The sequence below is a fragment of the Trifolium pratense genome, linkage group LG1 (assembly GCF_020283565.1).
Source record: "Trifolium pratense cultivar HEN17-A07 linkage group LG1, ARS_RC_1.1, whole genome shotgun sequence".
Lineage (NCBI taxonomy): Eukaryota > Viridiplantae > Streptophyta > Magnoliopsida > Fabales > Fabaceae > Trifolium > Trifolium pratense.
The window spans coordinates 37737829-37764302 of NC_060059.1; the positions used below are offsets into that span (position 1 = coordinate 37737829).

The window sequence follows — 26474 nt, forward strand, 5'->3', positions numbered from 1 at the left end:
GCGATTGTGACTCATGTATACCTAAATTTAATTTCTTTAGAACCAAGACTTAAGACTAAGGGTTCATTTGGCTCAGCTTTTTTTAGAACTTATGCAAACAGCTTATGCAATATAAATTAGGTTTTATGCTATTTTATAAGTTCACACTAGTGAAAATTGTAATTTTATAAGCTATTTTATCACAAACTACCTTGACAAACTTATAATAATATATAAAAATTGCATAAGCTGTTTGCATAAGCTCTAAAAAAAGTTGGGCCAAACGAGCCCTAAAGACCAAAAAAAAATGAAATTCCAAAGTTTGATTCTTTAAAGTGGCCATATATGTTAAGAATTCTATCATGGATGAGATAAGGCATGAACAAAATGTTTTAGGACGAATTGTTTGAGAGAACTCGAGTTTTGATTTCTAGATGAAACTATTTTTTGTTATATTTTACTTACCTCACGACCGAATTTCAAACTATTAGGGTCTCCTTACCCTGGGAACAAGAGAGTTAAAAAAATCAATAAGTTTAAAAGTGGTGCCAATTATTATCTTATAAGCCAATTTTATAAGTAAGACCAATTTAAAAACCTAATGTGGCATCAAAGCATATCATTTCGGATCACCTACTCTTTGTATCAATAGTGATGAGTGTGAGAAGGTGTATTGGAAACATCATTTTACGAGACGGTTTTGTAAGGATCACCTACTCTTTTTGGTTTATTCATGTTGTGAATTCGAAAGAAACACACCAATAAAAACTTGATGCATGGAGCAAATTGAATTAAGCAACCAATTAATAAAGCGAGAACGACAATTAATCGCAAGCAAAAGATAAAATGGTGAAAGTGAGAATGAACACATAAAATTGTTGACTCAGTTCGGTCATAAATTGACCTACTTTGGGGAGAGAGCATCTCTCTGTTCCACTATTAAACAAAGTACTTGATTACAAGAGATGTTCGGTCACAAGAATTAGCATTTGAATCTTAATGCTACCCTTTGCTTGAATCTATTCTCGTGGTCAAGAGACTCAATTTTAAAATGTTTCCCAAGGTGATGATTTGATTCCCAACCCTAGTGTTTGCCCAAGATAATTCTCTTATAACCCTAGCTTGTATGTTGGCCTCAAAATCCCTAAAACCATGTTCAAAGAATTAGAAAACGCACATCCATATATGTGGGGATCGTACGCGTGTGGCACGCCAGCTTGCCTACGCCTCGTGCAGCAAGCAGAAAGACCAGCCCAAAAACACCACGCTATTGCGTGCCGCACCAGAAGCAGCCTTGTGCTGCTGATCTGAATTTTCTGATTCATGAGATTTGAAGGCAATTACAACAATTCATGTATAGTGAAATTAAGTTTTAATTAGATCAAATAAAAATCCATTCAATGGCAAAGAAAAAATATAGTGCTATAAAAGAAAATTGAAAAAATTCATCATACTTAATCAAATTCTTTGCATTATCATTAAGAGTATTATCCAGTGGACCGAATACTGGTGCTGAAATAAAATATATATATATATATATATATATAGACCCATAAATAAACTGATTTTCTTCAAGTTTAATTTGGACTTTTCTGGTTCCAAATCGTAGAAAGTGGTTTATCAGTAGTCCAATTCCTTAACTTAAGAATGACATAAACAATCATTCCAACCAAAAATCCAAGAGCAGCACTTGATCCAACCAATGAAACAGCAGTACAAATAAGTGCAACAAATGAATCTTCTTTACTATTCATATCTCTAGCGCACATAGCTAATTCAATACCAGCAAACAAAAGTAACACTCCTAATATTCCAACAGGAAACATCTTCAATATATGTGCCAAAGAAGTACCTAAAACCAATCCTAATACCAATTTTGCAACACCAAGAAGTGCCACACAGCCTCCACTTCTTCCACCAAATTTATACTGTCCTGCTAATCCACCAGCACCATGACATGTTGGCATAGCACCAAACCAAGAACCAACTAAATTCATTAATCCAACTGTAACTGAAATTGATGTAACTGAAAATTCCTTTTCTGGAAAAAGATCTGTTGATAATTTACAAACAGCTATCACAGAGTTCAAAACTGATAATGGAAGTTGTGGAATTGCACCCTTAATAAAACCTTTCTTCCATGCATGTTTAGTGAATTTCACTACTTCTATCGAAGAGGGTCCAAATTTAATTTCATGTATAACTTCATGCTTTCTTATAAACACCAAAACAATTCCCAAAACAAAGACTAATAAAGCAGAAGGAAGTGAAAAAACAATTTTTCTTAATCTATTCATCTTACTTTTTCTTCCACTTTCATTATCACTCTTTTGGGTTTGGCCATCTAAATCATCACTTTGTGGATCGCCGCAACAGCCGCGATTTTTTTCGCCAGCTCCATTGACAATAACAATGAAACAAGCACAAACAATAGCTAGAACCAACCCATCTAATCCAAACCAAGGTCTTTGGCCTAAAGAATTAGACTTTGGAAGATCTTGCACTTTTCTTACATATTTAACAGCTGTTAAAGCAAATGACAAACCTTGTGCTAATTGAATTCCTCTCACAACTGATAAAGGAATTATTTTGTACACGAGCTGCATTAATCCTGTGATCCCAAGTATGAACAACGTGCCGCCGGTTAAGATTCCAGCAGTCATGATCTCCGGTATTCCGAAATCTTTGTCCGATAAGGCCTGAGCCGCGATGGACTTCATCGGTTGGACTGGCATAGGGATCCCATAAATGACACCGGTTATGATGTTGTAGATACCTGTGATAAAACACCACACATATGAAAAATATATTATTGATGTATTTATACGTATTTAACATCGATTTGACTCTTCTAAAGTGAATAAGTTACGGCTTTAGAAGGAAAAATAAGCTTAATAGTGTGCATGTGTATGTATTGCAACATCAACATGTTTGATATCTTTACCAATGTATTTACCGTCACATCAGTCATATATATTTGATATATATTTTTTACAATATCACAAAAAAAATCATAACTACGTAACATCAAGATTTTTAATGTCTGTGATTATAATTCACATTAAACTATATTTTTTGGTAATATCAATAATTGCGACAAATTATATTTTATTTTAATTTAATGAGTCTAGCGATGAAACTCACACACTAAAAGTAGATAATTTAAGATCTCAGAAATCTCATCAAGGAGATGATTGTAATTCTCATTTTGAATATAACAATATTAATATATCCCAATTTTTGTTGTAAACTTTTGAGGCCCTTCCTGGCACACCTTGTGCTAGAAGCTTCCCACTGGTTTTATTATATCCCATTTTTAATTTTTCAAAAAAAAAAATATAACAATATTAATAATAAGAAAAACATAGAACATAACATACCATTGAAAATCAATGTGGTGCCAAGGTTAAGGTCCTTAGCTAGAGTGAGAGCCAAGACAATAGGTATATAGGTGCCAAGGTCACCCATGGCACCATTAATTTCAGCCCATTTTGAACGAAAAATCAAGTTTTGTTTCACTTTGTGAACTGCATATTTGGCTGTGAAACTTTTAGTTTCTTGTGAATGGTTTGTTGGAGTGATTTCAGGAGCTTCAACATCTGAGGTTTGAATTGAAGGAGGGTTTTGGTATGCCATATTGAAAATATGATGTTTTATAACAAATTCGATGAAATCGATGATAGAATATGAATTGTTTGGTTTATTTATAGGGGTTCTAAAGTCAATGTAATTTGACATCAACTTGTTGTCATTTTTAAATTAAATAAAAAATAAAATATAAAAATGCAAAGGAAAACGCGTCGAATTGAATACCAAAAAAAAAGGAAAACTTATCGAATTAAACCATTGACAAATATTGAAATTAACTTGTCATTTAAAATGAATACGAAATAAATGTAGCTAGCAAACAAAAGTACCAAACTATTTTCTTTTCACATTTTAATAATTGAGTCAACATTTCTGTTTTTGAATGATTATTTCTTTTATAATTTTATTACGGTTCTGTTTGTTAAAAAACTAGTTAGGAACCCGTGCAACGCACGGGCGAGGACGGTTGTATTATCTGACTAAATATAGCACTTAGACAATTGATTTTTAATATAACACAACCATATAAAAAAGACATATAATAACATAATTGTTGTTATAGTTAAAACCCAAACCAACAAATAAACAATAACTTAAGAGTATCATCCAGAAAACGCACGGGGAATTATTTATAATTTACTTTAATAAAATAGTTAGATAAATGTTAATTAACATAATACAACTATATTATAAGGAAAATATAATACAAAATTTGTCCTAACATTGTTTTTAAAAGTATAGACTATTGTTCCTAATTCACTTACCTTATCAATAGTTTATACTATAACCTCCCGTGTTATAAGAATTGAATAATAAAGAGTGACAAAAATTGGACAATAGTTTATACTATAGCTTCCCGTGTTATAAGAATTGAACAATAAAGAGTGACAAAAAATTTAACTTTAGGAACTACCAACCTCCACAGGAGCCGAGAGCTAAAATCTCACCGGAGGAAAAAACTTTCATTCTTCCGTCTTGATACAATGAAATGACACGGAATAGAGGAACAACTTACTTGATTATATCATTTCTTTATATATAATATCAATAGTCTATACTATAGTCTCCCGTGTTATAAAAATTGAACAATAAATACTAACAAAAAGTGAACAATAGTCTATACTATAGCCTCCCGTGTTATAAGAATTGAACAATAAAGAGTGACAAAAAATTTAACTATTAACTATACAATGAAATGACACGAAATAGAGAAATAAATTACTTAATTATATGATTTATTATATATAATATCAATAGTCTATACTATAAGGAGATGTAGCCACTCTTCCTAATTTTCATAATTTTTTCTGGAATTTAGTCTTTGAAAACTCTTTATTAGATGAATTTAATTTTTCTTATTGCGAAAGTGCTCACTCAAAGTATATGGAAGAAATGTCTCAAATGAAATCATATATGCAATTTTTGTTCGGTTAATTTTTGGTTTTGAAAATCATGATTTTTTATACCATCTTTTATACCTAAATTTTTGTAAAAAAAAAGGGACTAAAATTAAAAACCGTAAATTTAGAGGGACCAAAGGAAATTTCAAGAGGGACTAAAAATATCTCTAATAGCTACCAATTGAGGTACCTTTCCGTGATGCCTCCCATTTTTTTTTAGGAATATAAAACTCGGAACTTAATTATATTAAAGCTACATAGCATCATCCCTTAGTTTGTTTTTTTTTTTTTTTACTCAACCCCTCTATAATATTGACATTTCACAAATTGAATTAAATCACCAAGGTAGACAGACGATGAGATTCAAACAATTACAGTTACAATTAATTAAAAAGGAACAAACAATAACACGAAGAAACCTGCCCAACTTGAAGAAATACACCGCATCTATTTTACAAATTTACTACATTCAAGACTCAAGGCGAACATTAAGAAAGGCAAAACGCCTATATACCTTCCTTGAGCAGACATATTTTATGTATGTGCTAACTCTATCTGTATACATGAAGTTAGAATTATTAAATTGTAGTTAGTCTAATTAAGTGAGAAATATTGAAAGCAATTGATATTGAAAGTTATTCCCATATTTCCCTTCACCTTGTATCCACTTTAACCAATAGATCGTGAAAGACATCAACAACTGTTGAACCTCGCAAAAGTTTTAGAAACAAAATCAGATTGATTAAAAATATATTTTATGTGATGATTAAAAGATTATACATTTAAAACCATAACTTAAAATGTTGATTATACCTTCAGTTTGATTGACTCTCCAACATGATTTATTTGAACTCTCTTTCAAACTTGATGTAAAACCTATCACCAACAAACCTAGAGATTAACAATTTAATAAAATACGCCATGTCTCAAACATTTGAGGTGCATCTTCAATTAGAGCACAAACCATACCAAAGAAGCAAAAGATGAATAGAACCTCAATCTACTCCATCTATTAAGCTCACAAGAAAAGGATCTAAATAAAAAATTTTAACATAAAAGATAAAAAGAAGACTAAAGAAGTCAATTGTTGAAGAGGCAAAAGTTATTAATGGCAACACAAATTAGAATGCTAATAGTAGATACACCAAGACATGATTTTCAGCTAAGGCGTGAACAATTAAGGCTACACTTGAGTTGTCTAAAGCCATAAATCAACCTCCAACACTTGATTAATTGAGCAGCCATTGTAACTAATTCATTTACTTTTTGCTTATAAAAAAAAATCATTTACTTATTAGGATTAAGAACTATGTCACCTTGACATGCAATCTCTCAATACTATAAAGCGTGGTAGGGGGCAAAATCCAAAAACACAACAAAAAGATACATTTTGAACAATAAAAATTCAGTAAATTTAGTAGTTATTTTGCTTGTGAATTTACTCTACAATATTTCTCAAATCTCAAAATCTTGGAATCAAGATGTTCTGGACTGCTATTGATCCAAGTAACGTGAAGGATATAAAACATGTGAATCATAGAAAGTAAAAAGAACAAAACACAAATATATTTTGAGTCATTGCTTTTGATCATGTGAATCTCCTTTTTTTCAAATAAATCTTTATCAAACTTTTGTGTTATTGAACATTGATTCATGTATATATTTAAGAAATAACATAAAAATTCCATGGAAGAAGAAACATGGTTGCAAATTTAGCCATAAACGAAAATTGTTTGAGGCAAACAACAAAAGTGGGATTGGTAAAACTTAAAAAGCATATCCCCAATCATATATTTGAACCATGATTATAGTAACAAAGTATAAACACAAAAAAGTCTTCAAAACTATAACAACATATTTGAAGCACCTGAAAAATAGTTTCTTCATAAAATAGTTAATTTGCACTTGTAGCAACACATTTATAATAATATTGGTATGTTCATGAAAAACGTCATTCATCAAATCATGTTAGATAACAATTAATCCAGAAGAAAAATGGCACTTAAAAGGAAAAAACAAAACCGAAAGCAGCAAAAAAAGCCTAAAAGATAGCAGCTGCGAAATCGACAGAGAAAAAGGAAAAACTCATAACAACACCAAGGCAACAAAACACAAATAAAGCCAACTACAAAGGCCTAAAGCAAACCTCAACCTCCCTTCTTTTTCCAAACACATAAGTGGTTCCAAACTGTATTTCTACTTCTTAATCCTTTCTTTCAGCCTCCCAACTAAAAAAAGAAATAGAAGAAATTAAGAAAAGAACAAAACAAAGTAATAATATGATTTTCGCAGAGATGTAGGCTGATTGAAATACCATATTTTCGTGTAAAATTTAACAGATTATTAGGTACAAAGATAAATAAGCAAACAACAATATTGATGCAAAAATAGATTTGAAGTACAAAGATAAATAAACAAAATTCATAAATGATATGATTTGAAACTATAATTTGATGAAGAAACATGAAAATAATTATCATTAGCAAAAAAATTAAGCTCTTACCCCTGTTTGTCTGCCTTCCAACTTTGAAAATCAACAAAATCCCTGCATTTTAAAAAAAGAACAATATCATCATAATAAACAATAAAACCTAATGGATCCAAATTGTATTATTTTCTGGAAAAATAAACACAAACATTGCTACTTTCAAAGACAAAATTCCAGAAAAACAAATCATGAAAATTAGGGAGAGAGAATATCTACCTCCAATTTCATCAATTTAAAGCTAATACTGATGTCTCTACAAAATCAGATTAGAATATGAAATCAAATCATACTGGTTATCAAAATTTGTGATAACCAACACATATTTTTGCCTCTTTGTTTCAGATTCTTCTGCTCCTACTTGAAAACATCATACTGGAATAAAATGTTTCAAAAATTAGAAATTGGTTATCACATATCAGATTGAAGATATATCCAAACACAAAGATAGAATTAATATTAAAATAGATAAAACAATTGAAGAAATAGATAAAACAGTTTGTTGTGGTGTAGTCGTCCAACCCTAAGCACCAGTTATATTAAAATCAGCAAGAAAGTGAACAATATTTTGGATCTCTCTCACCTGATTGTGTCAAGCCAGAAGGCGGTTCCTTCGTTCAGGTTTCATGAATGAAAATTTTACCTCTAATGATAATAATAAAAAAATAAAGAAGCAGCAAACAAAGAGAGGATTAGAATTGTGATCGAACAAATTTAGGGATTTGGAAAAGGAACGAAATAGAAATTACCTCGGATGAGTCTTGAAATAGGTTGGAGGAAAATTTTGATAATCAAGTGAAGAAGTGTGTGGCTTTGGTGTTTAGAGAGAGAGAGAGAGAGAGAGAGAGAGGAGAGTTTTAAATTTGAAATTTGAAATTTGAATGTTGAGAACCTGTTTTCAATATCCATGGTTTTGGTTGAAAATGAAAGTGACGTGACTGTTCTATTGCTGAGAATGAAAGGGACGCGTCAAGCAAGTTTCTTGGGCAAGGAGTTTTTTTTGTTTGGCCTGAAGGAAAGTTAATAAACAGACTGGATCAAGTTGGCCCAAATAGGATTGGACTTGTTTATTTTGGCCCAGCAAGCAAGGATATGAAAGGGGGGAAATGAAATTCAAATATGTGGCCAGAAGAAGTAAAGTTTTTGGCATTTTGTCCAGCTATGATTTGCTCTGCAGCACTGTGAGCGTGACACCTGGCAAAAATTATCATATAGCTGTGTTCAATTTGTGTAGTTGTAAAGATAGTGGATAGCTAATAAGCTGGTTTATAGCGAATTAGTTTATAGCCGTTAGCTTATAAGCTAACTTATAGCAAATTAGCTAGCTGGTTGAATTTATAGTATTTAGTAAAATTAGCGGTTGAACTAGCTTATAAATATGAAATGACATAAAAAAATATATGTTTAATTAATATTTAATTTTTTTTTTAAGTAAGATGATAGGGGTAAAATTGGAAGAAAATATGATAAGCTATAAGCTCATAATTAAGCTACTTGAAATAACGTTTGAAAAATAAGTTATAAGCTAGTAAAATAAGTTATAAACTCTTTTTTTAAAATTGTTACCTAACAGAGCTTTTAGCATCTTATAAGCTAAAAGTTATAAACTAGCTTATTGACTTTCCCAAAGAGAGCCATATGTCTCTTTTGTTTATCTATTTTATCACAAAGATTTGGAATTTACCAACAATGAATTGATACTATGCAATTTGTAGAAGCAGAAGTATATACAATATGCGTAGGATTAGCCGCTTCAATGGCATCTCTAAATTTTTTATTCGAAAACTTAAATTATATATATAACATTTTAACATTTTTAAAGATCAGATAAGTCTTACAGTGTGAATCCTTGATTCCAAATCAAGAAATTTTTGGATAGACAATAAAAATTATATTATTCGATTGGAGTCCACCACCAATACGTAGATCTTGATTGTGGATATGAAAGAAAATTTTTGGTAACTTAATGGTAAAAAAAAAAGAGCTCAACTCTTACTACAAATCAATTTCCTAAGTTTTTTTTTTGAAATTATGGACTTGGTTATAGTCATAATTGGAGTAGATCCATTTTTGTGGAAAATGGGGGTTATGACAATAAATATAGTTTACTAAATGTAAAACGTTTAATTACTCGAATGTATCAACATAATCATTTAATCATTTCGGTTAATGATTCTCCCAAAAATCCATTTTGGGGATATAATAAGAATTTGGATTCTCAAATAATATCAGAGGGTTTTGCCATCGTCGTGGAAATTCCATTTTTCCTACAATTAAGCTCTTCCTTAGAGGAGGCAGAAATCATAAAATCTTATAAAAATGTGAGATCAATTCATTCCATTTTTCCCTTTTTCGAGGATAAATTTACATTTTTAAATTATGTCTCAGATATAAGAATACCCTATCCTATCCATCTGGAAATCTTAGTTCAAATCATTCGATACTAGGTGAATGATGCCCCCTTTTTTTCATTTATTACGGTTATTTCTTTATCATTTTAGTAATTGGAATCGTTTTATTACTACCAAAAAATCGATTTCTACTTTTTCAAAAAGTAATCCAAGATTATTCTTGTTCCTCTATAATTTTTATGTACGTGAATATGAATCTATCTTCCTTTTTCTACGTAATAAATCCTCTCATTTACGATTAAAATCTTTTAGCGTTTTTTTAGAGCGAATTTTTTTTTATGCAAAAAGAGAACATCTTGTAGAAGTTTTTGCTAATGATTTTTCGTATCCTTTACCATTCTTCAAGGATCCCAACATTCATTATGTTAGATATCAAGGAAAATGTATTCTGACTTCAAAGAATTTGCCTTTTTTGATGAAAAAATGGAAACCCGACTCAGTATTCTTAAAAAATAAAATATAAAAGATGAATTCTTCGGTACACATATTATGTGGCAATGTACTGGTACATTGCTGATTTGTTTACCAAATCAAAAACATTTAATGCAGATTTTGTTTCTTTATTAAATTTTTTATATTAAACACTACTTTTTAAAATTTGCAAATATATTCATCACATAAATATAATCATCAATCATATTTCACAATAAATCAAAGCATGTATCAAATCTTCCAACCCAAATTTTCACTTTTTTTTTAACAAGATTCAAATATTTTAATATTTACTCCAATTTTTTTAATTATTATAATATCCTATAAAATAATATGATTTTAGTATTTTGTATTTTCTAAAGAAAGAAACATATGACTTTAACAAATTTTTTAATTATTATTATTATGAGTGGATGATTTTAATATTTCTATATTATTACCTTTTAAAATAATATTTTAATATTATTAGTTTATAAAGATTAATATTTATTTTCTGTTTAACCATTAATATATATATATATATATATATATTAAAATACATTTATTTATTTGTACAAAAAAATAATTTATGTTAATTTTGCGTAATATTAATTGTTAATTTTTAGTGATTCGTAATATTTTATTTGGTTAAATAAGTTTTTTATCGCTGCAAAGTTACTTAATTTAATTTTTTATCTTCTCCACAAAATATTTATGCATGTAATTTTTTTTTATTTACAATAGAGCTTAGGATCGATCCCACGACCTCTAACATACTAGAGCAAACCTAGTATGCATGTAATTTTAATCATGTTGTTAAGTCGATGTGTATTTATGATGATTTTGCAAAATATGTATAGAGCATTATAAAAAGTTTGTCCAAAAATTAGGAGCTCAAAATTTAATTTTTAGGTCAAAGTATTCGTTACTTTTATCTTGTTTTTTTTTTATTTATTAAATTCATATTTAATTCATCTCATTTTAAAAAATACTAAAATTTTTGTAAATGAAATTTTTATATCAATAAAGAAATGTTTGATTGTCGAAATTTAAATTCATAAGTATTTGTTAGTTCAATTAGGTTATATTGAACGACTTGATTGAGAAAAATTGAATTCCTTAATTAAAAACAAGTATAATTAGTTAGGTTTTGCATATGAACTATTTTCAAGTTGAAGAGTTTGATCTATAAATTTTGATATTTTTAATCACAGTCGGCATTATTAGTTGAGACTTAATAGTCAGGTCATATATGAACTAAGTTTTTTGAGTCACAGGAAATCCAACTGGTTGATATTGAACCATTATCTTGCCGAAAGTTTGAATCCTATGTGTGTCATTCCAATTAAGTGATATTGGATTGTTTGAGAAAAAAAATTGATCCACGAGGGATTCTTTTTTTAAAAAAAGAAACTCGGTATCCGATCCTAGGACCGACTAATCCGAGACGACCAATCTCACCGCCCACTTGCACGGCCCCATATAAAGTCATAGTTTTTTTTTTGCTCTGTATGAACTATCCCACCGAAATTGGCACACGAAGGAATCGAACCTAACACCTTGAGAGGAGCATACTCCAAGGACCCAAGCCAACACCACTAGACCAACCCAAGTGGGTTTCCATGAGGGATTCTTAAGTAACTGTTAGTCCAATTAGTTTTTTTTTGTTATTTTAGTCGGTTCAGTTAGTTGAGATTTAGGTCCCCGTTTGGATTAGCTTATTTTTGAGCATATGCAAACAGTTTATGCAATATAAATTATGTTTTATGTTATTTTATAAGTTCACACTAGTGAAAATTGTATTTTTATAACCTATTTTATCATAAACTACCTTGACAAACTTATAATAATACGTAAAAATTGCATAAGCTGCTTGCATAAACTCAAAAATAAGCCAATCCAAACGGACCCTTAATCATTATTTATTTGCAAAATATATAACTTACCAACAAGACAAATGATATTTTGTAAATTAAATTTGTTTGTTTTTATATTATATTAATGTTTTGTTTTATATTGTTAAAAAAAAAGCCTAAACCTTGCGTCAAGAAAAATAAATAAAGCATAAACCTAATACTAAAACAAGATCCCTAATGTCATTCCGCCGTCGCGCACAATAAACAAAAATCAATAAAAAAATTTAACTTTGATTTTTTTTTCCTCTTTAAAATACTACTATTCTAAGCAAAAATCAATAACATCTTCAATTTTTTTTCTTTAGAAATACTACCCTTCTAAATAAAAATTAACAACATCTTTTAACTTTTATTTTCTTCAAAAATGCAACCGTTCAATATATAATCATGGTATCGGTCATACAAATTCACACAACAAAATATAGTGTAGTGAAGAAAATGCATTATCATGACAAATTAGACGGTTTCTATTCTCAAATTTTTGTCTTAAAACCAAGCCACTTGCCCACCTCAAATTTATCATGATACTTCTATTCTCTCTAATTTTCGGTTCCAAAATTCTTCAGTTTTGTGTTTCACTGTAACCCCACTAGCAAAAACAAAAATAAGGACAATTTTCTATGAACCCTAATAACCTAAAACAAAAAAAATCCAACAGCCAAAAATTGAAAAACCACGAAATTGAGATATGAAAAAAAATATGAACTTTATGAGAAATTGAAAGAAATTGAAAGAAAGACATCAGAATTTTTTATTCTTAAAGAAAGGCATCAGAATGAATTCAAGGGGTGCTATACTTTCAAAAAATAAAAGAAATTGATGTAAAAAAAAATATACGCATATTAAATCCCTAAAAATAAGTATTCAAAAAAAAAAGAAAGGAGAACAAAGACACACGAGAGAGAAAGAGACATCTTTAAGGAATTTTGATTTCTTTTGAAATTATGGAAACATGTTTTAAGGTTTCTAAATTACAATAATCCCCAATTTAAAATTTGTGTAAATTAAAAGAGTAATTTAGAAAACTTCTATTTAAAGAAACCTTCAAAATGACTTGTTAAATTATCATTACTAGGGGTAACCCAGTGCGTTGCACGGGTTTGATTAAAATATATAATTAAAATATTTTTATAAATAAAAAATAATAATTGTGATAACTATAATTACATATATTTAAATAATAGATATTATTTTAAAATATAATTATATTTAATATTAGTATATGGGTAAAAAAAAAAGTTGTTTAGAAATATTAGATTTTTTATTAATTTCTATCGTAGTTTGTTCATATTTTAATGTAATAGATCTCTTATAATATTTCATAAGTTTGAAAGGATGTATCATTTTTTATTTTATTAGTGTAATCATATAAGATTTTAGTTTTCTTTATATGAGTTGCAATTTTATAGTCAAATGTCACTTTGTTTTTTTATTTTTGATGTATCCCTTATTTTATTATTTTCAATAAGAGTTGGAGGCATACCTAATTATACTTGTAGACAATATTGCTCATGAGAAATGTTAAAATAAGTTTTGATTATAGAATATGATTCATATATGGTGGCTTTGACTATTTGTTCCACGTGATCTCATTTTTTGAAAATTATGTCTCAAACAACGTATTTGCTTACTACGTTCTATGCAATTTAAGGTTCCAAATAGCTTATCTAGTTACTCATCTCTCGTTCTCTTGGAGTTTATTCTCACTTATTCACTTGCTGAAATTTTATTCCAACTTTATTAGTCCCAATTTTTTAGTCTATTGTTTGGTTCACATTTTTTTTTGCTTGGTCCTTTTGTTTTTGGTTTGTTTTTCTTTTTCTTGGTGAGGTTTGTGTCTCTTCAAAATTATTGTTAGTTTTTGTCCCTCTTATTTAATATTTTCTTGAACATTTATTTTATTTTTCTTATTATATTATATAAAGTTGAATATTTGTTGTTGTCAATATATAACTTTGGACGAAGATTTTATATATTTGAATTTAGGTTTAGTTATTTGGTTAAGGTAAAGAAAGTCTTATAGATGAATTTAAGATTTAACATGTGTCATTTTCTTATTTCCTTTAAAAAATGTCATCTTATTCTTATAAATATTCCACTATTTTATTTTCAGCCGTAACGTAAACATTCTTTTAGAATATGTAATTAATTTATCCAAAAAGTTATATTATTACGTAAATTAAATTAATAATTTTTGAATTATTGGTGAATTTTAGTTGTGTGTAAATATGTTTAAATATATGTGTGATTATATTTTCTAAATATATGTAAATATATTTTAACATCTACGGTTTTAATAATTTCTAAAATTTATTTTGACAAATGAGCATCAACAATTTTTATTTAATAATTTTTGTCTTTTTTTAATTTAATTTAGAAAGTTTTTAGTACAATTCTAACCGGGAGGAAAAAGTATTTAGCACAATTTCTAAACTAACATGTTTTTAGCACAATTCTTTTCATCGATTCATTTTATGGTTGTAAGAATAAGATGTCATGCGTAGATTAAAATAGGACCATCTATTAAAATTCATATATATTCATATTGAATCATCCAGATTTAGGCAAGTGTTATACGATAAATGCATGAAGATTATATATTTGGACAACCTCTAAGTCAAGTTGAATCAATATACTTCTTACATGTATTACAATTATAAGAACCACATGACTTGAGTATCAACTACAAAAAAAAAAAAACTTATTTTAATTTCTACTTTGTTATTGTTTCTATATTTCTCTTGATTGAGATCAAGTAGATTACCTACACATTGTAGACAATATAGTATTTAAAAATGAGACACATATTTATATTTCTAAATTATTTGGATTGTCTTCTTTTAATTGAATGCCTCCAACATCAATATACCCTCGATCTATATAAATTTTAAGGGACTTCAAAATCAATAAATAGAAGTCTCTTTTATCCTCTTCAACTTATTCACATGAAAAAAATTAATTATATTCCCATTAATCAACAATTTTTTATACAAATCTTTTACCTTATATAAAATAATAAATGAAAAAGAAAATAAGAAACAAATAAGCTAAAACATTAGACTAATAAAATAATAAATGAAAAAAGAAAGTTGTCTAATTACAAACATTATATCAATTAAAAAAAAATGATGGTTTACAAACTGCCATCAGAGTTAAATACACATCCTCACATGAGGTGCCATTTCATAGGTTTACAAACATTCATAGGATGCAACGTAAGCAAAAATAGAAGTATGTTTTATCCTGTTCTCTTCCTTCACATGAAAAAAAAGTCATATTCATATTAATCGATTCAACTCAAAGTTTAATTAATCATCAAACAAAACACCGGTTGATATTTAAAAAAATATCCAACCTAAAAAAGAAATATAAAAAATGATTAGAGATGTTCTAAATTCAGAGTAATAGAAAAATTCCAATTTACAAACATATTAATAGGCAACTATCACATATATGTATATCAATTTCTTAATCAATCACATGTAGACATACCTGATACTCTAAGAGGTTAGACAACATCACCTACCAAGGACAAAAACCAATATACTTATGATGTAACTATATATATATATATGCACACAATAGCTTTTAAATCAATTCAAGACACTATAATGTGTAACTTTAACATATGGAAGGTGAAGAAGCATAACTTTTTCTCATGGAGATGTTAGACAAAGAAACCATAGAGTTTTTGCTATGAGATAGATAAATTAAAATTTTGTTAAAACATAGAAGGTAGACTTCCTGATATGGTGGTGGTGATAATTAGCTTTTGGGTTAACTTTATATAGAGCTTGTGTTTGATAATTAGCTAAATTAACATATTCAATATTAGTGTCTCCAAGAATTCTTTGTTTTCAATTGCATTAATAGGGAATTGTAACATACAATATATATTTTAATAATATATTGTAATGCAATTAAAACAATAACATGATGCACCATTCCACCTTTCATTGCTTGCAATTCATTTTTGTCTCAATTCAACAACAATAAATTGTGTTAGTTTTTTTTTAATATATTATTATTATTATTATTTATCATTAGAGTAAGTTAAATTTTTTTTAAAAGTTGGTGTGACAAAGTTAATTTTTTTTTAAATAATAGCACAATAGTAATTAATTAATAAACAATATAACTAAAGTATTTTTTTTCATAAAATTTATTTATTTATTTTGTCAAGCATAGAATTTTTTTGAGGAGTAATTTTTTTATTTGGTTTATTTATTTAAAGTAAAATTTTACAAATTGCAAATCATATTTACGCATGCATGATTTATATTTTATGTTTGGTAGTGTAAAATATGAAAGAGCATATATCTATTCATTGTTTTTTTGTAATTTGATCTTTTTTTTCTTTTCTTTCTTTCATTATTATTGGGAGCCATTATTATTGTAACATATAGATAATTATTTTGGAGCATAAATGGACACACAAAATAAATTGTGGGACAAATTTTAAATAGATATGAGAAGCTCTCTAAAGCATGCCACATCATCACAATGCTTGCTTTTGAGCAACTCAACCTTCCTTTTACTAGTAAAAGATATGTGGACCAATTAAAATTATACACATCAACAATGTACTGGTACACATCTACATAATATGTGTACCAGAGTGCTCACCAATATAAAAATGCAAAGGAAAACGTATCGAATTGAATACCAACAAAAAAGGAAAACGTATCGAATTAAACCATTGACAAATATTGAAATTAACTCGTCATTTAAAATGAACACGAAATAAATGTAGCTAGCAAACAAAAGTACCAAACTATTTTCTTTTCACATTTTAATAATTGAGTCAACATTTTTTTACTCTGTTTTTGAATGATTATTTCTTTTACAATTTTATTACGGTTCTGTTTTTTAAAAAATAGTGGATAGCTAATAAGCTGGTTTATAGCGAATGAGTTTATAGCCGTTAGCTTATAAGCTAACTTATAGCAGATTAGCTAGCTGGTTGAATTTATAGTATTTGGTAAAATTAGCGGTTGAACTAGTTTATAAATATGAAATGACATAAAAAAATATATGTTTAATTAATATTTAATTTTTTTTCAAGTAAGATGATAGGGGTAAAATTGGAAGAAAATATGATAAGCTATAAGCTCATAATTAAGCTACTTGAAATAACGTTTGAAAAATAAGTTATAAGCTAGCAAAATAAGTTATAAACTCTTTTTTTAAAACTGTTACCTAACAGAGCTTTTAACATCTTATAAGCTAAAAGTTATAAACTAGCTTATTGACTTTCCCAAAGAGAGCCATATGTCTCTTTTGTTTATCTATTTTATCGATCACAAAGATTTGGAATTTACCAACAATGAATTGGTCAAGTTATAAGAGTTTTGGTCCGTTTAGATATGTGGTCAGGGGTTCGACTCATGACTCATGCGTACCGAAAGAAATCAGTTGAGAGGAAAGAATTCATCTTGTGTGTCACATAGGAAAAACTTCGTATCAATATCTTGGTAACCAAAAAAAATAAATAGGGAGAACTTCAAGATGTCAACATAGTTAGAATGTCGATTTTTCTTTTGATGTTCAGATGTTTTTGACTTATAAAAAAAATTATTTTATCACATAACAATTCATTGCATGTGTTCTTTCTCTCTATTATACCGTATTTTTTTTATTACCATAATATTGGTATAAAAATTTTACTACTGGTAGCGATGACTAATTTACATTGAAAACCATGACCGCGGCTCAATTTGTCAAAAATACTAGTAAAAATCTCAAGTTGACCGCTCACATATCTTTCTTAAATCACATAAGGAATGTTTTTTTTTATTTTTTTTATATATGTGACGATCCCATAAGGAATGTGAGTGTGACTACTATGTGAGTGTGACACTATCATATTTTTTATATGACAGCATATGGACGATTTTGCTTTTATATATATATATATATAAGAGAAATTAATATCTCAACTAAAATTAAGAATAGGAAAACTAAAATTAAATTTAGAAAAATTAATATCTCAACTAATTGACTTTAACCTTAATCATATATAATAATAATCTAATTTTTTTATATGATGATCAACGAGATTCTTGCAGAGACTGATGAAGATGACTACGAGGGATAAATAACATGTGGATTGAGAACAGAGGAGTGGATAAAATATTCAAGTTTAATTCTACAATCAGAAAATTGTACTAATTTTGAGTTATAATTCTTTATTTGCAGGTCTATATACGGAAGAACAACATTGTTTGTTATTCAAATTATGATTAAGTATTATCAATTGATGTTAGAGTTTTAAGTATTTATTTATATTTTTTATATTTTATTGTCATTTTTTTTAATCATATGCTTACTTATTAAAAAAGAATTGTTGTTCATATTATTTTTATTGGATTTAAATCATGCTTATAAATGTTTTTTTACTATTATTTATAAATAAATGTTGTACTCTATTTTTTTACTCATTATATTTTTATTTGTCTAATTTTTCATGTGATATTTAACAAATGTGGAATTGAGAAAAATGTGGAATTGAGAAAAATGTGGAATTGAGAAATTGATATGCTTAAAAAAATTATTCTTAAACTTCATACTTATCAAGTAGAGAAAAAGGTGTCATTGTCTGAAATATAAAAGGAATGAAATAATTGACTTCATAGATTATTTTTCTATTTCATTTTATTATTCTATTAATTATGGTTTACCTTAACGTGATTTTTATAATAAAAAAAATACATAGTGATTTGTACCAAAAAAAATATTAAAATACAGGGGTATTGATAAAACAAAAAACCTACATGGAGGTATTAAGTAAAAAATAACTTACACGGGGTGATACATACATTTGTAGATTTTATTATATAAAAAATACGATATCAATTGAAAGCAGGGAAAGTAACAATGATTTTATATATATAAAAAAAGAATTAAAAGCAATAATATCATGTATTACTTTATTTTTATTCTCCATACATCACTGTAAAATAAACAAATAGATACATTTTTTAAACTTTGCACATTAACAAATGAGATATGCTTAAAAAAATTATATAAATTTTTTTTGTGTCAAGCAAATGACAAACAATTCTACTGTTCATTACTTTTAAATAAATAATATTAAAATTAAAATCGCCCCATTTTGCTTCTCAAATGTGAAATTTTTTCACACGGGGTCATGAGATAAAATACTCTTGAAGAAAACAAATGTCTAAAGGAGAGAGATGACGATTAAGAACAAATATATTAACCGTTAGATTAATTTTTGCATAATGACCTTTTTTTTATGAAAATAAAAGAACAAATATATGAATATGTGAGTTGGGAACGGGGAGTAGAGTATCACTCTCCATTATGCCATTTTTCCTTAAAATCTCCAAAATTTGGATCTTTTATCATATTTAAATAAACTATTACATTAAATATAAAATTAATTTTACAAATAATTAAAGAAATCACAATATTAAAATTTTAATAATCCATATTTTTCATGTGTGAAAAAAAATGATCTATATTTTTCATAGAACATTAACCCGGGCGATAGCACGGGTAAGTTATACTAGTATATATATATATAAGAGATCAAATTACACCGGTATAATTTTAAAAAAGTTATACTCATTAATATTTTTTGCTTTTATTTTGATCTAATGGCTATTAAAGACTCACTTATGAATCACATGATTCTATTAATAAATTAAGGAATCTTCTTTTTTATTTTCTTACCTTCCTTTTTTGCATTAATAAATTTCAGGTACTTGATTTTTTATTTCAATCAGCGTAAATACTTTATTTTTTAGAGCTATTATGTTCTAAAGAGTTATGACTATTAAAGAGTTATTATTTTTTAAAGAATTTATAAAGGAATGGATATTATAAAATTTCAGCGTAAAATGCTTCAAGTTATATAAATTATTCATGGATATTTTTCATAAAAATGGTGGAGAAAATAAGACTGGCACTTCGAAGATATTATTAGTTATTATTGTATAGGTAGTATTATGTCATTTCCTTGTTTCAGACAATTTTTGGATGCTTTTTATTAATTCGGTTACTTTTAAGTTGTTTTTTTATATTTTTTTTTGGTACTTTTAAGTTTTTTTTTAGGATTTTTAATGCTATTGTTTTAGTTATAAAAAAATCCATAAAATTTTAATAAAAAAAAAAAAAAGAATTATAGAGTATAAGCTTTTTAAAAGGGTAATATATAGTGTGCACTGCATAAGAAATTCAAGATCAGATCTACTGCGGACTCTACCTAGTTATGTTTCTATTATCGGTCGTACAAATTGTTATTCCAAAAAAAAAACACTATTAAAAATAGTTATCCTAAAATTTATTAATGCAAAAAAGGAAGGTAAATTTTTTTTTCTAAAAAAAAGAGATTCCTTAATTTATTAATGGAATCATGTGAGTCATAATTGAGTCTTTAATAGCCATTAGATCAAAATAAAATCAACGATTATTAACTTTTTTAAAGTTACACCGGTGTAATTTGATCTCTCCATATATATATATATATATGGACGATTTAATATGATTGACAAATATCATATACTGCTTTGTTGTAAAAAAAAAAGGAGAATATTAACATATGCACCAAAAGCACATGTTAAAGAAGCAAAAATAGAAAGTATTAAATGTTGAAACATTAAATTTTAACTTTTTAAACATTAAATTTTTGTATTATTAAATGTTAAATTTCTATATTAAGATACCTTAACATGTGCTCTATATGCACATCTTAAGAACACAAAAAAAAAATCATATACTGCTAGCGGTTTTGTTGTTGAATAAATACAGCTAGCAGTTTGTATTAATGTATAAGCTCTTATATTATAAAAAAAAAAAGTAAATTGTTTGTTTATTTATAGGGGTTCTAAAGTCAATGTTGGAAGTCCCGATTTCGTTTCTTGGGTGGAATAATTTCTTGACCAGACTTTACTTACATCACGGCCGAACTCTGACTACTAGGACTCTTTTCTTCGAGGGGCTAGGAACCGGTAGGTTATAAACAAAAAAAAATCAATGTTGCAAGCAACTTGTTATTTTAAATTAATTATTAAAATTATATAAAAGGAAAATGCTTAATACAGCGAATTTGAGTTTCACGACAACATCACGAATGACGTGTACCAATAAGCGCATGTGATTCATGTTTCTCTCTCCTTGTTTTTTTCAATTAGATTAATTTGAAAAGGAGATCTACGGTTCAGCTGTGCTGTCATCGGTAAAACTGAGGTTTGGCAAATTCCTCATTTGATAACAGATCTGCTACTGCTAGTAACTCCTCTCTATCAACGAATCATGAATAGAGTGGTACTGTGCTCCAGTTTTGCAAGCACCCCGAGATTCTCTCATAAGAGAATTAGACCCAATTTAAAACTTAATTAGATGCTAAAGTAGAAAAAATTTCAAAGAATGAGCAACATAGCCTTCCACTCACCAGAGCAAGCGGTGATGACGGTGGAAAAGGTGTTTTTGGAATGTTATCATGGTTCTGTTTTTGTATAGATATTTTATAGGGAAATACATATAAAGAAAACAGTGGTATTCGTGAAAATTCGCGATGCACTGTTTCGCGATAAATAGCATTATTAATAGAGTCTAGATCCTCTCCATTTTGGCACTTAACGGCAATCTCCTTTTCTTTTCATAACCAGTTGACACGCGGCAAAATGAAAATGAATGGCTCACATTTAATAATGAACTAGTATAACTGACCCGTGCATTCGCACGGGTTAATGCTCAATGAAAAATATATTTAAATTAATATATTTCATAAATTTAATTAAAACTAAAATAATTTTTAGGGGCTAAAAGTAAATATATATTGAATATTGGATATTAGTGTTAATAATAGCAGGACATACATCACACATTAATCGTATGATATGGAAAAACACTTAATTCATATTGAACAGTGTTGTGTAAAATTAAGGAGAAAACTTAGGTCAATTACTAACATCCTTTTGGTCATGTTCTCCACTTAAAATTTAATACATCAACATCTTAAGAGGAGAAAATGGAAAAAATTGTTGATGCGTCAAATTTTAAAAGGAGAACATGACCAAAAAAATGTATGATATTTTACTCCTAAAATTAATTTACCTGGACATAATATATCCATTAAACTTTACTAAAATAAAAATTAGTTTAGTAATTGACAAATTTATATTTATCAAAGCTAATTTATTTATTGAACTTATAAGATAATTATAAAAAAAAAACTTATAAGATAAGTTAAAGAGTAAATTAAATAAATGTAAGACAAAAAAAAAAGTAAATTAAATAAAAAATTGAATATTGTTTGTTAAAGAATGTTACTGATATTGACATGTTTAATTGACCAAAAAATAAATGGAAGTTTAAAAATAAAAAAAAATGGTTGAGTGTATCTTCTACAGTTATTTTTGTTAACCAAATCTTCTACATTTTAACGTTGAAAAAATATTTTTTTTATTTTTTTTGTTTGTTGAGCAAGAAAAAAAAAGGTTTATTTGTTACTTTACTAATTACTAAATAATAGGTATCTAAAAAAAAAAATTACTGCTAAATAATAGCAATAGATAGATAGATATTTATGTTATCTAAGATGCTTCCTTTCTCCTCATCACCATCTTGTTCCTTCCTTCATTTCTGAAAAAGCCCCTTCATCACCATGACTCCATTCTTCAAAATCACCATTTGATTCCTTTGTCTTCAAATCGAGAGTAAAAGGCCTTCGTTCTTTATTATTTTAAGAAAAAATTGTATATATATTCGAAAGTACCATAATGACCTTCACTTAAATGAAAAATTCCTCCACTATCCTCAATCCTCAACCTACGAATTTGAACGATTCTTTCACTGATTCTCTCGCGTCGCCACTCGCTGCCGGCGCAACTGCTCCGATCGAACGAACTCTCCTCTCTTTTCTGTAAGTTCATCTCTCTCATGTTCCTCATTCCTTCTCCCCTTCGATTTTTGACTCTTCCTCTCTGTTGTTTTGCTTTTGTTTTTGGGTATGTCTTCTAATTTTAGGGTTTTTATTTTGGCGTTGAAGTTAGTAGGATCTTGTTGCAACATTTCTAAATCTGGTGAAGCTTTGTTCTTGAGGATTTTTATTTTGATGTTGAAGTTAGTAGATCTTTGTGAGAAATCAATGATCAATTGCTTTATAATAGACAAAAATTGTGCATTTTCTATTCTTAAGGGTTGTTTCAATTTCGTAGGAAGGTGAAGCGTGGGTATGAGGAGTTCGTTCGATTAACGATCTTCCTGATTCAACCGGAGACGTGCTGATGCTTATAAGGCTAGAGAGGAGATCAAAGTTATGAAGCAGTGGAGAGAGGCTGGAAACGATGTTGAACTGATGGAGAGTTAGAAATTTTCTAAAGTGGCGAGCATCTGAAGAAGGGTCATCCAATTGAGTAAAGGTATGTAATTATAATTTGCTTATAGAATAGTTGGATTATGTGCCTTATGAAATGTTTTCTTCATTTGTTGATGTTGTTATTTGGTTATAGGTTGATTACTGCATATGTTGTTTAACTCAATGAGAAATCAAAATAAACAACCTTTAAAGGGATAAAATTGGGATAAATATAAGAAGAAAATAACCAATACTAAACAAATATATCCCAGTAGCATAATGTTTCAATGGTGATCGAAATGAACATCATTATTAGTAGATATGATTGGAAAGCTAGACATTAATACCTTAAAAAAATTCTAGACATTGGTGAAGATTTCAAGATACACAACATTTTTGGTTGAAGTGCAAACTTTTTGTTCATCATCCAAAATCAACAACTTGAGTCCATTTCTCGACCTGACTCTAGACATCGCAACATACAACTGACCGTGAGTGAATACCGGTCGAGGAAGGTAAATTCCGACATGGGAGAGCGACTGTCCTTGACTTTTATTAATTGTCATAGCAAAACAAAGAGTCAGAGGAAATTGTCTCCTTTGAAATTTAAAAGGTAGACCTGGATCAGTTGGAATTAAATTCTTGATAGTTGAAATCATATCAATGTGGTTTGCCATCGTATTTGAAATTGAAAGACAACACTGTATTGCTAAAAGCTTAGATGGTTTGAAAAGAGATGCGTGAATATTGAGGCTGAGTTGATGTGTATTTATGGTGTCATTGGTTGAATATTTGATTTAATCTGATGCAGGTATTCACAATAAAAAATCATGGGAAATATTAATGAGGTCAACCATGAAGATTGAAGTGAATGGAAATAGAATGACCATCAATTTAGAGCTTATTTGAAAGAGAATGGACATGATTTGTTTTTCATTATGCCTTTCCATAAATATTAGACTTGTTTTGATCTAATTTGAGTTTTATTATTTATTTAATTTTAAAATTGAAAGCAACGAATCATGCATGTATCTGCTAAGTTTGAAAAGAAACCCACCACATGAAATGGTGTGTTAGAATTTGTGTTGTTTGTTGAAATCTTCTAAATCCACGTTAAGAATAATATTAAGCAACGAAAATAAGCAATATAAAGAAAAACAACGGACGTGGTAATGCAACTTCAAATATAAAGAAACCACCAAAGTTTCAACCAAGTAAAATATTTCCTTTTAAAATTATTTTTAATAGGTGCATTAAATTCGATTTATAAACAATAATTGAAAAATGATTGAATTTCCAAATTAGCCAAAGATTCTAAGTAAAATGATATCATCATGTATTAAAGAAATTGCAAAGGCCTTCATAGTTAGCCACATAGGAATTGGAGAAATATTAGAATGTCACATAAGACATGGATCAAGGAAATGGTGCCACATAGGAATAAGACCATGAGAGAGAAACTCCTAAATATATAAATAATAGATTATTCTAAAAATTAAAAAAACAAAACCACATTCTCTTCTTCTTCTCACGATGGATGCTAGTCTATTCTCCTCTTCTTCTTCTTCTTCTTCTTCTTCTTCTTCTTCTTCTTCTTCTTCTTCTTCTTCTTCTTCTTCTTCTTCTCATTCTCACGATGCTCACCGGAAAACATGGCTCCCTTCTACTTCGCGACGCTCACCAGAGAAGGCTGCTATCCAATATTGCTTCTATTTCAACTTTCCTCATTGTTGTAAAACTGCACGACGGTGTTTTAATTCCTAACCTCGACGGCAGAAGCTCAGTGATGTTGATTAATATCTAACAGTGGCCGAACGGGTTTTTCGACGATGGAATGAATATGAGACAAAGCTTCTGAGATTTAGTTGATCCTTTTTTTTCAATTAAAAAAATTGAGAAAGATTTTGAAATTCGTGTTGGCCTTCTTCTTCGCATTCCGATTTCTTCTCTCACGACTGTTCCGTGCTCGAGGTCTGCTGCCGGCCGCCGTCGGCTGCGCCCTTCACCGGTTTCTAACGACCACTGCACCACAACTTGTTAATTGCCGCCTCAGATCTGAACTTGTCTCTATTTTTCTATTTTTAATCCCTTTTTCCTTTGTTGTTTTAATCTCTCTCTGCCTGTTTTGTTTATGGTTTCTAGCGCTATCATCTATCTTTGTTATTTTTATTGTTTTAATTCTATTCCTTCACAGATCAATACATCAGTTTAGTCTTCAATTATTTTTTTCCAGTTTCATAGCTTCTTCAACCCATTCATCTCTTTCATAGCTTTTTCACCCAGCGGCAGTGGCATTACGGGGAAAGTTTTTATAATTTATATGTTCAAGTTATAGAACCCTATACATATCTAAAATTTTAGGATTTTAGATATTTTCATGTTCTAGAACTGGAGCAACTTGTTCTAGTTGTAGAACTTGAGCGTTCTGTGTATTGCATTCTAGAATTCCAAATGTGCTGAGATAATTCTAATTACTTAAATTGTGAGTCTTCAGTCGGTCGTACTTCTTGTGGGTCGGTCAAAAAGTTCACATACACCTCTTTTTTTATAGATATTTCTGCGCGCCTAAAAATATTAAAAAGAACATCTCGAACAAAGTCGTGTCTGTATTTAAAGCTTGAAAAATCTCTACAATGAACCACATGCTCCGTACATTGTGCTAAAAAAATCTATTTATATATTAACGTTGTTTGCATATAACATTAATTTTAGATATACTTTTACTTGGCCACAAAATTATCTCCTTCCACCAATTGACAAAAGTTTCTCTATAAAAGATGACAGCTTGTTATTTGTTTGTCTTTCATTCATGTATAATTATCTTATAATTATTAATGAAATTTATTTATAAATAAGTAAAAATTTAAAGTTGAGGGGAAGGTGCCCAATTCAAGATAGGAAAGACCTTAAGGCTATTAGAACACTTAAAGATAATTACATTTACCTCATTCCAAGAGT

General features: G+C 28.5%; 2 protein-coding genes and 2 long non-coding RNA genes across 12 annotated transcripts; 2 read left to right on the forward strand and 2 right to left on the reverse strand.

Annotated features, from left to right (window-relative positions):
- Nucleotides 1–1435: 1435 nt before the first annotated feature.
- On the reverse strand, nt 1436–3670 carry LOC123914650 (molybdate transporter 1-like). Its single transcript, XM_045965847.1, has 2 exons — nt 3360–3670; nt 1436–2755 (listed from the first exon to the last, which is right to left on the reverse strand). Exons 1-2 carry the CDS (start codon nt 3613–3615, stop codon nt 1557–1559), a joined length of 1455 nt encoding a protein of 484 aa, XP_045821803.1. The 5' UTR covers nt 3616–3670; the 3' UTR covers nt 1436–1556.
- A 1571-nt stretch (nt 3671–5241) lies between these two features.
- On the reverse strand, nt 5242–8670 carry LOC123914657. 8 transcript variants are annotated; one of them, XR_006811848.1, is made up of 8 exons: nt 8202–8666; nt 8036–8097; nt 7672–7827; nt 7471–7512; nt 7114–7195; nt 5937–5976; nt 5781–5858; nt 5285–5667 (listed from the first exon to the last, which is right to left on the reverse strand). It is a non-coding gene; the product is annotated as an uncharacterized LOC123914657 (long non-coding RNA). The 8 variants fall into 8 exon arrangements; XR_006811847.1 differs by having other exon boundaries at nt 5781–5843; nt 8202–8665; XR_006811842.1 differs by having other exon boundaries at nt 5283–5667; nt 5937–7195; nt 8202–8670.
- Nucleotides 8671–9482: 812 nt separating this feature from the next.
- On the forward strand, nt 9483–10326 carry LOC123893741 (maturase K-like; the record flags this gene model as incomplete). The annotated part of the gene is given in 2 exon segments (XM_045943544.1): nt 9483–9911; nt 9913–10326. Coding segments are annotated over 2 exon segments (843 nt in total), but the record flags the coding sequence as incomplete, so codon positions are not given.
- Nucleotides 10327–22724: 12398 nt separating this feature from the next.
- LOC123914683 lies at nt 22725–24595 on the forward strand. 2 transcript variants are annotated; one of them, XR_006811850.1, is made up of 3 exons: nt 22725–23081; nt 23377–23580; nt 24328–24595. It is a non-coding gene; the product is annotated as an uncharacterized LOC123914683 (long non-coding RNA). The 2 variants fall into 2 exon arrangements; XR_006811851.1 differs by having other exon boundaries at nt 23377–24595.
- Nucleotides 24596–26474: the final 1879 nt, after the last annotated feature.

Bases quoted from the DNA above. Each gene is read 5' to 3' on its own strand.
- LOC123914650 (XM_045965847.1), bottom strand. From the start codon at position 3,615: ATGGCATACCAAAACCCTCCTTCAATTCAAACCTCAGATGTTGAAGCT. The intron at 2,756-3,359 runs GTATGTTATGTT...GTTTTATCACAG, and splicing joins CACCACATTGATTTTCAATG to GTATCTACAACATCATAACC.